A 14506-nucleotide genomic window follows, 5' to 3' on the forward strand; every position below is an offset into this window, starting at 1 on the left:
GCCAGCACCAAGCGAGACTATTGGCGCAAACTAGCAATGATTATGAAAATGGTGCACGCGCTTTACCAAGGCACGGATCTCATATTTTGTGCATTCATTAATCTTTGAACTGAATATACCTGTTTGTTATTGTTTTCTTACGATCGGATTGTTTTGTATTTTACGTTTCTCAAGTTAAAATTTTATTGAAAATTGTAATTTTTTTATTTCTAATTTAGGCTTGGTGACTTTTCCCCCTCCAAGAAAGGACTTCAAATTATTTTGTAAGGCCACTGTTTCTCATGTCAGCTTTACTTGATTATGGACTGTATTTTACATTTCTGGTGGTTTTATTATATGTACAGTGAAACCCCTTATTTATGTTACCGTTATTTACGTTTTCCCGTTATTTGCACTATATTCTTCAGGTCCCGTTTGGTTCCCATTTAATCCAATACAATACTTTCACGCGAATTACGTCTAAATAATCTAATCCATCCCGCTATTTACGTCACGTAACAACGATAGTAGGCCCAAAAACATTGTGAAAAACGTAACTTTTATAGTCGGCAGTGGACATTTTATATCGCAAAATAAACATTAACATGAAAAGTTGCTTTTATTTCTAAACATATAATAATTTAAGCCTATGCAGGAGACAATCTAAAATGTACTCGGGAAAAACGTAAACTCACGAATGTATAAACGTTCTGTTACTATATTTATGTCACAACTTAGCCGAAATACTGGTACAAGACATAAACTTCACTAGATAAAATGAGCGGAGTCTTGGTAACTGTTTTAAGCGTATTTTATAATTTCGGAAGTATTGTACAGTTGACGCATATTTTTTAAACTAACCATTTATATCTGGGGATCGTAAATAATTAATTATTGGTATCAAGACATCAAGATGAACGTAAACTTGAACACGTCACGGCAGCGAGAAAACTGGTGCGTATACCAATAAACTGGTATTATAACTGGACAAAACTGGTACACGGGAGGTGGAGCTTATATTTTTTTCCGCTAAGCTCGCATCTATTGGCTGGCTGCTGATGGAACGTCACGAGTCTGGGCGGAGCGTTGAGTGAGTTATACTGCGCATGCGCAGCTCAGACAACAGAGAGAGCCAGCCGGCGGCTACGCTGCACCATAACAGCTGATTGAGTACGATGACCTTTCTCCGCGCTATTGACGGTAAATTTCCAATTTGCGGCCCCTTTTTTTTATATTTTTTACTGTGGTGCAATGCGTATGTGTAATGTGGCCCGCATTTGTTATGAACGCTGCAGGATGCGACTGTATTTTAATTAACTTTAACATATTTCTTACTTTTCCCTTTATTTACACTTTCCCGCTTTTTACACTTTTCTATTTTGTCCCCATGAAAAGTGCAAATAAGGGGTTTTGCTGTATATATAATGATGAATTCATATCTTTCATTAATATAATGCAATTATTTACACATTATGTATTTAAGTTTAATCTGACATTGTGCTGGTATGATAGATTGAATTTATATAGTTTAAAACTAATTTATGTTATTTGAAATAATTGTTACTTAATGGGAAAATATTTTTCCCTGGAGTATCGAAAGTATCGAAGTATCAAACCGAAAAAACAATACAGAATCGAGTATCGAAAGTGTGGTATCGTCCCACCTCTAATTTTATTGTATAAGTACATCATGTGTCAGTCAAAATGAGGCTATTTTGATGAAATATGAATTAAGAAATATTTTAGTTTCATTTTTGTTAAATAATGCATTATATTTTATGAACAAAAGCAATGTATAAAAATGAAAACACCAAAATCTCTCGTTAAAAAAAAAAAACATAAAACCTTGTCCATACTAATACGGTAATGCACCTATAAGCTACCATGAAACTAGCTAAACAAACACTAAATAAAACTAGGTTATACAGAGTAAAAATTTACAGCAATAAATTCATGTATAGATGAACATAAATACCGTAAATCTTGAAAATTTTACAGTACACTAATTAATATGGACTCATAAAAGAACAAAGGGTTGCCAATTGAACTTCAAACTAATCACAGAGGATATGCCACATCAATAAAACCTCATAAATGAGTTCTTACATAAGCACATCAGATGTTATACTATTTTGACGTGAAAAAAAAAAAGTCTGAGAGTTGACATACATGCAAAAATTGTATTTAAGTAAAATGATAAAAGGAGTGAAGCGAGATGTAAACTACAATTAAAATATTTCTATTGAAAATATTTTAATCCAGTCTAAAAAATTACAAAATTTGTTTATATATAAAATTTAATTAATTTATTCATTAGGAATTACATTTACTTTCATAGCTTCTTCCACCATGTTACCTTTGGACTGCAGCCCTTGGTTTGATAAATTAACTAAGGCTAATTATTATAAAAAAGGAAGAGATAGCACAGTGTTTGTCAAATAGAAAAGACAACTTAGTAAAAATCATCAACACCATAGTATGTTTAAAAAGATTTTTTTTCTGCTAACTAGGCAGTTATCTTAAATCATCCATAATAGTGTGGTCATCAGATTTTAAAACCTTTAACTGGGTAAATTGTCGCTACATACATACTTTACACTTTAAACTGTACATCAGCCATGAAACTTATACAACACATGGAAAAATTATCTAGCTTAGTATTGCTCCAAATTAGTAGCCATTAACTGGGATTCAGTTGTACATCACACATGCAGTTGTACATCATGTAACACAAGTGAACTATTGATTAGACTGCCTTATGTGCCTGGTTGAAAAATTTAGATATAGTTGTTCCGAAATAACAAATGGTCACCATGCTAAAAAGTGTTCACAACATAGTAAACATGAACTTAGATTTATAGATATTTAATTAATTTAAAAAAATTTAAAAAAATTTAAAAATATATTTTTTTTCTGTAGATGGCAATTGCATTACATAATAAAACATGGTGATTATAGTCAGTAAGTCAAAGTTTTAAATCTTTCTAAAAAACAAGAAGTTTTAGTCCACGAGCAAACAGCAAACTGCAGCCCAATTACAAGAAGTTTCACCATAAAAACTCACGTGTCATGCAAATAGCAACATGTATTTTATGAGGCAAGTAATAACAAAAATAAACTGGATGAAGGGTGAACTATGAGAATGACACTTCAAAGGATTCACTATTCCTACCTTATCTTTCAGAACAGTAAAATACATCCAGTCCTCCAAGAATTATGATTCACTACAATATCAAAAAGACATTTATATTTATATACATAATAATATAATTTTGCAAAAAACATGTTCTACTTTCTTTCCTGCAAAAACACAAATTTTCTGCACATAAAAGGATTAAATTATATGGATACGCTACTTCAACATTGGGCATGTTTATATAAAGTAATAAATGGCAATCTACAAAAAAATCTTAATTTAGGAATGACTGCATATAAAAACAAAACTAATGCTAAATTCACAGAACACAAAGAACGTCATATATCATGTCAAATTGGCAAATGGTAAAATGCCCAAATGCATAAATCACCGATAAAATTGCTTCATTTCCGCTTGCTTGTCAAGGTGAGAAACGAGTTGATGTGTCCTTGGAGGGTGAGGAGATTATGCCTTGTAACTGCGTCTATTTCCATGTCCTCGTAGAGTTCCAAAACTGGTTCAGGTAAGATTGACAGGATCTGCAACATTTTACAAAATATCTTTAGAATTATGGTAATACATATTACATTGGTGCAAAGCTATCACACGTGGAATTATGCTCACATTTCTTTAAGAGAAATAATAGCTAAGCAGGACAGCTAAAAATGTTATCAACTCTAATTGATGGCATTTATTTTTGGTGGTATTTGTTGGGATTTAAATAAGCTCTAATGGTGCTGAGGATAAGCTGCAAAGCTGACAGTCTGCTTGCAGATAATCAAATGTTGACCGCACCGACAAATAAAACTAAAATCCTGACTCAGTTTCATCCCTGCTCACAATACCTTTTGGGTGAACAATCTAACGAGCAGAAAGGGCTGGACTCACCCGGCCGTCGGGCAGGGGCACATTCAAGTTGGCCACGTTCTGGCCAATCTGAGTGGTCACCAGGATGGGGCTGCCCCTCATGGAGAGGACCTTCTCCCCCTGGACGGGGACCCGTAGCACAGTGGCGCACGTCCCAGGCTTCACCTTCGGAGTCACCACGCTGACGCTGTTGTCCGAGTGGTTCACCGCCGGCGTCTGTCGGCGACAAGCTCATCAGGCTCACCTTCCACTCTGGCTTTCTGTTCTTTCGCTAACTCTAGACTTTTAATTGGAAAATATTTTGAAAATGAGAGGTCATAAGTACTTTTTAGATGTTACACAGCTATGAAAATTTTCGTATTACTAAACCTTTGCTAGCTAAAAAATGACTGCCTTAAAATTTTCCTAAAATGAAAAGGAATCTGGCTAGCTAACGTAAATAATTGGGGAGACATAACATTCACAATAATAACAGAGCATGTGCTTGCATTCAACATTTAATTGCCAAAAAACAAAAACCATTACAAACAAACCATTACTAAATATTTTTTTCATCCGAAAAAATTATGAAGAACCGGAAATGTATTTACCTTCCAATTTTTATTGGCAGTAGGTGGCGGGAGTGTGGCAAAACTAATGTGTTTGTTGGTTCTGTCTGAAAGTGCATCAGCATCAGGCACCTCCGAAGAGAAGGTACTACCTGCAAATAAAACATGTGATAGTTAATCCCAACAGCAAACCAAATACGTACAATTCACAAGCCTCTGCAAAATTAGTTTGACCCAAATAAGTTCCACAAAGCACTTATCAAGAATTTCTCAATTGTTAGAAGCATAAAAATGTTATTTCTGAGGAAATAGGAGTACTCTGATAAAACCCACCAGCTCACGACAATGTCTGCAAGTGTTCTTTACCTTCAACAGTGAAGATGTGACCCATTACGAAAATGGAACCCAAATCGCTTTAGTGGGAGACAGATGTCCGGAGCAGGAGAAAAGATGGAGTTGAAATACACAGGAAGAAGGCCCAAGGAATACCAAGGAGGAGATGGGTAGAGCAGATAGTTAAAGGAATGCAAGAGAGAGGAGAATAATGGGAAATTGTGAAGGAGAAGGAACTGTGGAGGGACAGAGGAAGATTGAGGCATCTTACTTTGCTGACCTAGTAGCATTTTACCCACAGCGTGATCTAATCACTCAAACACAATAGCCTGCCAGGATTCAAACCCGGGTCCTCCTCGGGCCAAACTTGGATGGCGGTTGGTTCAAGCAATACGTACTCCCCCCCCCCCCCTCCCATACACGGCGATGCCTCCACCTATTTTCCCTCTCACTTTGCTATTGACTTCACGATTTTAATGATCTGAAAAGTGATAAATTTCCTGTTCATAATCTCTACACTCTATCAGAGTAAAATTCATTGAACCTGTTTAGAAATGTAAGCTCAGAGTTTTACCCACTGCGTGATCGCAGGGTTGAGTCCGAGGTAATAGAGTAAATAAAGATCACGTAACTTTGAGTTGACAATGGTTTTGGGGTCTATGGACAATGAAACTAAAAACTATATATAAATTTTCCAGAAGTTGCACCACGCAAACGGCTACAATAGGTACTTCTTCCAAATCTACCTAACAAAATCAGTGCATGTTTAAGAATTTTTGCTTCCATTAACCAAGAAATTTAAGGCATGCTGTTCAAAAAATTTCCTGGACTTGATTCATTGATTCTTATATTGATCTAATGTGTACAATTAAAAAGGAATTTGATTTAGCAGTGAACAATTTTAAAGATACACTTTTTATGAGAAACTGACAAAATTGTTTTCCTAATCTGTTCCACCTTTAAAAGCTTTATGTCAGGCAGTAACTGATTAAGAGTGGGTAGTAAATTAACAGGAATTTTTTTGAATTGTCAATATCAAAAGTATTAATATTAATGCTAATGGACTACACTGAATATTATTGATGAATTTACACTCTTCACAAACCTACCAGGTGCATCAAAACTGCCCCGCAGTGTGCTGGAATGTACTTCAGTCGACTCTAATTCCGAATCACAAGTGGAAGTGATGCTTGCATCTACTGTAGGAGTTTCTTCCAACTTTATGCTCTGCAACATCCCAAACAGGAGTAACACACCTTGCTCTGCAGCGATGAGAAGTCTACCTTTGAATACAGCAGGTCACTAAAAAATTTATTACCTTTGAAATTTGAATCTTAAAATTTACGGGTTTAGATTCAGAGTAAGTCATGTTTAATTTATGGAGACCAATTTACAATGTACACTAGAACAGAAAAAAAATAAGTTAGAAATGTTTTCCTGTACATTAAAGGTTTTTTTTTTTTTTTAAATAAACTAACAAACTCAGGCAAAAGTGTCTGCTAGCTGCTACAAACCTCTTTGACAACATCTTCATACAATCTGTTACCAACTTCACGGGAGATAAGTTTGCGAGAAGTCTTTAAAATCGATTCCAGCACTGCCATGCTAGTCTTCACATCAGCCTCAAAAGTCTTGATTGCATGTTTATCTAGAAAGAAAGAAAAAAATGATGTTACAAGTGGGAAAACAGGTTCAAAAAGGATAACCCTTTTTTAAAAACAAATTTACACATTAACTACTATTTACACTACTGTTTAAAGTTACAACACTCAAAAAACCTAGCCACAAATTAATCACTCTTTCATTTAGTCCACAGTTTATTCTACCCACTGGAGCTGGACTCGACAGTGGCTCTCCCAACCACTCATCTCTTACCTCGCACCTGTCCCAACACACTGCCTAGCACTATTCACTCATCCGTTGCACACAACACAGTCCCGATTCACCAGTCTCCGCTCGTCGCCCACGTTCGCTTACCAAGGGGTCACGCACCCTCTTCACTGCCTCGGAAACTGGGGGTCACCGTTTTTATATCCATCAGCCCCCTACTGGAATGTTCTCACACCCCTTTGAAGTGTCATGACACTCGAAGCTCCCAGAACAATGAAGTCCTAGTTACACCACTTCACGCAGGTGGGGCTCTGGAAACGTGCCGAACCCTCCAGAAGCACTCATGAATGGGGAAGCGGGGGGAGGAGGCATTACAAGGCGCCACTACTAATCCGATTAGGTGTTGTAACAGTAATACACAACGCAAAACCTGAAGGCAAGCGCACGGGTTGGCCACAAGCCGCCTCGTAACAATACATAAACTAATAAATCTAATAAATAATAAAGGTACGTTATGTACCTGATATTATTTACATTTTTATTTCGCAATAAAGCATTCTAACAGACCTGATCATGAAGAAAAACTGCTGGTACACGCAGCTTTACCATTAGTTTTGCTCATTTTATTTGTTTATAGTCAAAGTTCATAAACACAAACATGAAGGGGCCATGATTTTGGCATTTTGAAATAAAACAAAGGCTATATTAATCAAACTATTGCAAATTAGCTAGATAGGCCAATATCACAAATCGTATATAATTTATTAAGACAACTCAAAGTTAGTTTTTAAGTACTACATGTACGACACTACTAAATAAATAAAAACTATACTTTTGAAGGGCTAGCAGAATATTTGTAGTTCAAGGTAAGTACCCTTGTGGTTCAAATAAAAAAATTTTTGTACCTTGCTGCTTTTTAATAGGCGATACAATAGCAAAATGTACCAAAGTTTCGGAAATGTTTTACACCAATCCATTCCATCATTTTGAAAGAATATGTAGGAAGGTTGTGTGAATAGTTTCGAACAAAAGAAATCTTATAATTTATTTTTATTTTTCAACATAGTCTTCTTGTAAGTTCACACTTCTAGCAATGCTCCCATCTCTTCAACCCATCAAAATAGCTTTCACGTGCCTAAATCTCAATTCAATATGTAACAATATTTGAACATGTTCTTAACCTCTACTATCTCTCATACCTTAATTCGATAGTTGTCTAAAACAAATTAGTAAACTTGAGTGATGTATTTGTCAGTGGCTCCAGTTTTTGGTCATCCCATACATTCATCATCATCCTAGCTGGTACGGCCACATTTAAATTCAGCTGCCCAAAATGGAACTAACCTATGACCCTTGCCCATAAGTGTGGTTAGCGATGACAGACACAAGTACCCTAAGATGTAAACAAACTGAAGAGCTTTATAAACTAATAGCATAATACCATGACTCGAATATACTATATATGTCTATCACATAAGTCAGCTGAGGTAGAATACAAATGATTCACCATAACACACTCACATGATTTTTGGTACTCTGCAAGCCTCATATCTTTATCTGTGACGGAAGTCTTCCGTGCTTGTTTCCTTGTCCTAGGCATCTTGAACTGAAACACGAAAACCAAACAAATTTTCAGCATAACCTCATTGGGCACATTTGGGAGCACAGCTGTGACGGATTGGCGATTTTGTCAAAATCATTGAACGTCAATACGTTTTGATAGGAAATACACATAAGCTTAACCGTTTTAAAAAAATATTTCTGATATCAAATTGCGTTTGTCAACACATTGTCGAATCCACCCTAAAAAGTCTGAGCACAGGTGGTTCAATCTGTTCTAAATTATAGAATGCCAAATTAAGGAGAACAGAATGTATGTAAGCTAATCCCTATCAAATATTTGTCAACTGGGTGGAGTAGAGTTAGGGCTTTCCTATAAAAACATTTTTTTTAAAAATTGTAGTTACCACAATACCCCCACAAAAATTCATCTACCAGCAGCACTTATGCATTGTTAAAAAAAATCAGTTAGGCTCTCCTAAAGCAATCTGATCTCAAATATTACAAAACATTCAACAATTTTTGATGTTATAGAACACATTTAGAAAGTTCATAAATTTTAAGGTTCTAGACTTTACACAAAAAATTTCAAGAAAAATATTTGAACAAAGTTATTTTTGGTTCTTGAAGATACCTAAGCCTATACACATATGTTCGCCATAAAGTAATTTAGACACAGTTCCATAGCATTTTCACAAAAAAAGTACAATATAGCACAGCTCATAATGCAAGATGTGGCTATTTGATGAAGCCAACCAATTGAAAAGTCATTGCATGGTGTTATGCTAATGATTTTGTAAGTATGAAGAAAGTAGCAATGGCAATATCTCTTTAACCATTATTTTCCATTTTCTTATTAAATTTTCATGATTTAAGTACTGTCAAATGCCTTTGCCACATAAAATGACAAATATTTCACTTCTTCTATTATTGGGAACTGCTGTTCTAATATGTGTTTGAGAATGTGATAAGTCACGTAGTGGTGGATTAATTTTTTTTGAACCCAAATTGCTCCTCATACAAAAACTTATTTTTGTTTAAAGATTTTATGAATATATTTAAAATTATTTTTTAGAGGTTTTAGAGAATAAAGGTAGTATGCTTATTGGCCTACAGTTTTCTATGTTTCTTTTGTCTCCTTATTTTATGTAGGGGTATTAATTTGTTTAATTTCATGTTGTCTGAAACTGAACCAAAAAAATATTACAGTATTAATTAAATAATGCAGGTATTGTGCTGTAGGAGCATAACATTACTTTGTTTTTCAGTATGAAACTTGATATGTCATAATGTCCTGAGTATTTTGTTTTTTATGCTTTTAATTACAATTATTAGTTTTATTTCTGTGACTGGTGTTAAAAATAGTGTACTGCTGGTGTAAGGAAATTTATGTGTTTGCAAAGAATTTTTTCTTTCAGCTTGTATATAAAGATCTATAGGTAGACCTAATTATTTTTAACACAAATGTTTAAGTAGTTATTATTTATAAACTGATTTAAAGTTGATGTCATTTACAGTTTTTTTTTTCTTCTATGTCTAAAATAAACTTTTGCCTGTTTTATTTTTTTCATTTACATCTCTGATAAGTAATGTTCCACAAAGTTTTTCCTTTATTTTTAATAGTTTTTATTTTGAAGTTGTAGTTTTGTTTGGCATGTTTCAATACATTTTTGCAAAATATTTTTATAATAGACCTAAAATTCAAAATCTTTAGAAGGGTTTTTATCTTTTATAAGTTTGGTGTGGTTCTTCAATCATAGAACAAGATATTTTAATACTTTTTGTTATACAATTTATTTCATTTAAATTATTAGTTTTTATATAATTTTATGGCACGAAATAAAATCTGTGAAAGTTTCTACAGTAAATTTTTAATAAATACCTAATCCAATTTGTTATTTATGTCGTTTGTGAGATATATATCTTTTCAATTTTTTTTAAATCAAGAGAATGTTTAATTGAGAAATATTTTCATCACTAAAGATTCTATAAATAATATTTGTTTTAGAATTTTTCATTGCACAGTGCAGTGAGATAGTTTATGCCATGTGATCAGACAATTCTACATATATATTAAATGTTTCCATCAAATAAAACAACTCATATTTAATCTGATAGTTAAAAAGCATACCAAATTAATACAAGAAGCATTATGTATCAAGAATCAACTTATACATGATCACGCCATCAGGATTAAGGGTTAAACTTAAAAAATGTGATATTGAACAATCAAATGTTGGTTAGGTTAATAATTTTAAAATAATTTAGACTCTAGCATAAATTCATGAACAATTTTCATGGTAATTAAAGAACATTAGGTTTCAAAACTACTATTTCCGAATTTTATTATTTTTCTCAAAAATGTTTCAACAAAATAAAATTACCTTGTCAATATTTATCAATGGTGGTTTGTGAAAGATGAATCAATGTTATATGTAAGTATAAATGATTCAGTAAAGCTTTTTGGTAAATATGTATTGTACGGATTAGCGCCAAAAAAAATCGTACAAATATGAAATAACTTTCATTATATGCTATCTTACGTCCTCTTTTCAGAACCGCCTGCGGAGATAAAAAATTCCAATTACTTTAGGAGATATCGAATTTTTTAATCTTCATTTTTTGGCGATTTTTTTAAAAAAAAATTTTAAAAATCCGAAAATACCTTTATTCTGTGCTCTTAAACTTCCTCTTTTCATTAAACCCGGCTGAGATAAGAAATTCCAAATACTTTTGGAGATATCGAATTTTTTAATTTTCATCCTGTGCACTCATGCGGCGATAACGGTTGCTTGTTTAGAAGTATGATTTTTTTTTTGCGATGTTCCCGAACGGAGAAACCTAAGATGCACATAAAGTTCTGCCATTCCCGATTACACCCGAACAATTCACCTTCGGCCAACCTCGGGTTTATTTATTAATATTTATATTTCTCTGTTTATTTTAATGTAGCTATACTAACCTAACTAACCATCCAAAGGGTTTTAAAGTGTTTTAATGTAGCTAAACTATCCGACCACTTTTAATATTTCAATTCATTTTTCCTGCGCAAAAATAAATAAATCCCGTGGTTGGCCGAAGGTGAATATTCGGGTGTAATCGGGAATGGCAGAACTTTATGTGGATCTTAGGACTCTCACGCGAACGAATACATCATGTAAAAAGAAACTTACGTGAGTTTATTCTGTTCATCCTTTGTCCCGGTTTGTTAGGTCAGGTCAGCTACATTATAAATACTTTAAAACTAAACAACCAATAATATTAATTTTATTATTTTTAATGTCCGTTCAGTTTCAAAGTATTTATAATGTAGCTGACCTGACCTAATCTACCTTTGTCCCATTTTGTTAGGTCAGGTCAGTTACATTATAAATACTTAAAACTATACAACATGTAAAATAAATTGATATTATTTTTAATTTCCGTTTATTTTGAAGTATTTATAATGTAACTAACCTTACCTAATGGAAAATTTCTGTTATTTAGACATTCACGCGCACACCGCAAAATATAAAATGGCGACGGTCAAATTATTACACACGTCTGGTATAGCAAAATAAGAACGGCCATATCTCCAAAAGTATTTGGAATTTTTTATCTCCGCAGGCGGTTTTGAAAAGAGGACGTAAGATAGCATATAATGAAAGTTATTTCATATTTGTACGATTTTTTTTGGCGCTAATCCGTACAATACATATTTACCAGCTTTTTTAACTCAGCGTAACTCTTTAGTTTTTGGTTAGTGTTTGCACAATTTATGTTTTTTTCAATCAATTAAATATGCAATAACCATTACATTATTATGTATTTCCATTACATAATTCTATGTTTAAAAATAGAAATTTAGAATTTAATTATGCTAAAAATAAATATAGGATGCTTTGAGGTCTGATTTTAACACTATTTGATGTTTTTATCAATGAAATGCACAATCTTTAGGGAATATATCAAGGCATGATGTTTTTAAACACAAACAATCCGTTGAATACACGAAACACTTCGTACATTCAACTAACAGCAACTATACAATTTGGATAACCAGTAATTTAAAAACAATTTTTAGTAGAACCTTTTTTAATGCGTCACTAAGTTTACATTCAACTCATATCAATGTTATAACGGTCACTGACAACAAAACTCACCTACCGAAGTTCCTTTACGTGCAAAGACCAACCAAGGACCGTACGACCATACAACCAACAACCATATAAATATTTAAAGGCTCCGTATTTTACAACTATTTCTAAATAACAACAAAAAAAAAATATGCATGCAAGCCAATCTTTATCAATCACTTTCAAATCCGTAACCTTAGTACTATTTGGAGCCAACAAATGGCGATCAGCTTTATAAAAAAAATTCCCTTCTTTTATTTTTTAGTTGAAACTTCCCCCCAAAATATATTAAAAGCACGAGCTGGTAGAGTGTATTTAGGGCGGTCATATCTTGCAAAATCATGAAAAAATATATAAATGTTATAAATAGCTTATGTCTAAAAAAATACTTTTTTCATTTCTGTAAAAGAAGCAGGTAATACCATTTAAACAAATATAAAACTCGAAGGAATTATGTGATTGTGATAGATTAGCTGTAAACGAATAAAAAATGCACATTTGATAAAACTATGATATTTATATAAAGCAATGTTCTGTAGTATTTGCAGAATGTTTAGGCGTTTCACCCATACCAGTTATCTAGAGCACAGGCAAAGACACGATGTGACAGCTATGACGTCCCTATGCTTGCCCAGGCCGGATGATTCTATTAAGGTCTACCATTGACTTTCGCAGAATGAAGGTGAAAGGCACTATTAGCGGCTAAAGAAATGTTTTCGAATATGATGGACCGGGATTTTTGGGGGGGGGGGGGAAATAATAAAAATAAAAGATAAAAGTTTAAAATTTGAACACATTGACGCCTTCTGCCTTCTGCCGAGGTGATGTTAAGGGCGTGGAGTTGCTTTTGGGCGCCAACTAGAAATATTAACTACGTGCTAGTGCGTAGCCGAGACTCTTGACTCAGGGCGTGACGTCGCCACGTGGCCGGCAGGCAGTAAGGGTCGTTCCATCAGAGTTACCCCGGCTGTTTTAGCCACCAGGGACGCTATGCTACGGGCATTGTAACAGATACGCGGAGGCTCAATTTAAGGTGTTTTATTGCAAGGCACGCTATACATGCGCTGCGTCGTGCATGGCCCGCTTACTGGGAGCCACGCACTACAGGCCACGTTTCTGATGGGCTTGTGCCGTGCTACCCTAATGTTCAGTGCACACTTCACACTCCACTAACCTTAAACAATATTTAAGTAACACTGGGGGTTCCGGTGATGAGCACGAATTAAGTAAGGGGTGAACTCAGGTCGACTAGCCGGACTGTCCGTGAGGCTCGGAGCTGACTGGTTTAAAACTCATGCAATTCCGGTAGAGATGGCAAGGGCGGAGGTCGAGAGGCTCCGCGGGCGACTCGTGACTAGTCTCCTTGGAGGGCGGTGATCTAATGGCGATGGCTGTAGCGTCCGCACGACTCCCCAGCCTCACTCCTGCGAAAACGTGTCGTGTGCAAAAGTAATCCCGGGCCATGCATGCCGCCTGATCGCGCTTAAGTCCAGAATTACAAATAACATTTAATCATAGCCATTACTCAATTAAGATTGTTTTTAAGAGCGCTGAAAGTTATTTGCAAAGTCCAGATAATCAGGTCACCTCACAGTACCCCCGTGGTCGAGTATCGCGCGGGCGACAGTCGAATAGGCGGGCCAGCTTATGTTCGAGGCGTTGCACCACCCTGCACCCAGGTGCGTTCACGTCGCACACTTTCGGGGCGAGGCGGCGACGCGCCATAGCAGTCTGTGCGGATTCGAGGAGCACTAACGGTTGGCGTCAACATGCATTCAAAATTTTTACCTTACTACTGACACTAACACAAGGACATATTGGCCTAAAGTAGTAGCTGTAGGAGATGTGGGTACTTACACAGAAACATACTGTCTTCAATGATATGAAAAATTTTCATTACTTGGGGAGGGGTAAATATTTGCCTCCACCCTCTTAAAACCTAATTGAGTCTGCCAATGAAAGGGACACACAACCCAGGTTTTAAAACTGCCCTCCCCTGCTGGGAACCGAAACCACACCCCTAGGTTCACCAACCAGACATTTAACCACTAGACTAAGTGGGTGGACATAGTATTTGTATAAAGATCTTGTTAAGGTGGCGATATGCAACTTTAATGCCCTTGTGTATTTTAAAGATT

At 35.0% G+C, this 14506-nt stretch overlaps 1 protein-coding gene across 2 annotated transcripts; it reads right to left on the reverse strand.

Annotated features, from left to right (window-relative positions):
* Positions 1–2258: 2258 nt before the first annotated feature.
* Positions 2259–12590, reverse strand: LOC134534031 (uncharacterized). 2 transcript variants are annotated; one of them, XM_063371976.1, is made up of 7 exons: positions 12400–12590; positions 8215–8299; positions 6378–6511; positions 5969–6090; positions 4573–4678; positions 4004–4198; positions 2259–3654 (listed from the first exon to the last, which is right to left on the reverse strand). In XM_063371976.1, exons 2-7 carry the CDS (start codon positions 8291–8293, stop codon positions 3520–3522), a joined length of 771 nt encoding a protein of 256 aa, XP_063228046.1. In that variant the 5' UTR covers positions 8294–8299; positions 12400–12590; the 3' UTR covers positions 2259–3519. The 2 variants fall into 2 exon arrangements, with proteins under 2 accessions (XP_063228046.1, XP_063228045.1); XM_063371975.1 differs by having other exon boundaries at positions 12396–12590.
* Between the last annotated feature and the right edge of the window lie 1916 nt (positions 12591–14506).

Source organism: Bacillus rossius, chromosome 7 (assembly GCF_032445375.1).
Source record: "Bacillus rossius redtenbacheri isolate Brsri chromosome 7, Brsri_v3, whole genome shotgun sequence".
NCBI classification, from domain to species: Eukaryota; Metazoa; Arthropoda; class Insecta; order Phasmatodea; family Bacillidae; genus Bacillus; species Bacillus rossius.

Bases quoted from the DNA above. Each gene is read 5' to 3' on its own strand.
- LOC134534031 (XM_063371976.1), bottom strand. From the start codon at position 8,293: ATGCCTAGGACAAGGAAACAAGCACGGAAGACTTCCGTCACAGATAAA. The intron at 6,512-8,214 runs GTGAGTGTGTTA...CTTTCTTTCTAG, and splicing joins TGCAGAGTACCAAAAATCAT to ATAAACATGCAATCAAGACT. The intron at 4,679-5,968 runs GTTTGTGAAGAG...ATTTGCAGGTAG, and splicing joins AGTTTTGATGCACCTGGTAG to TACCTTCTCTTCGGAGGTGC.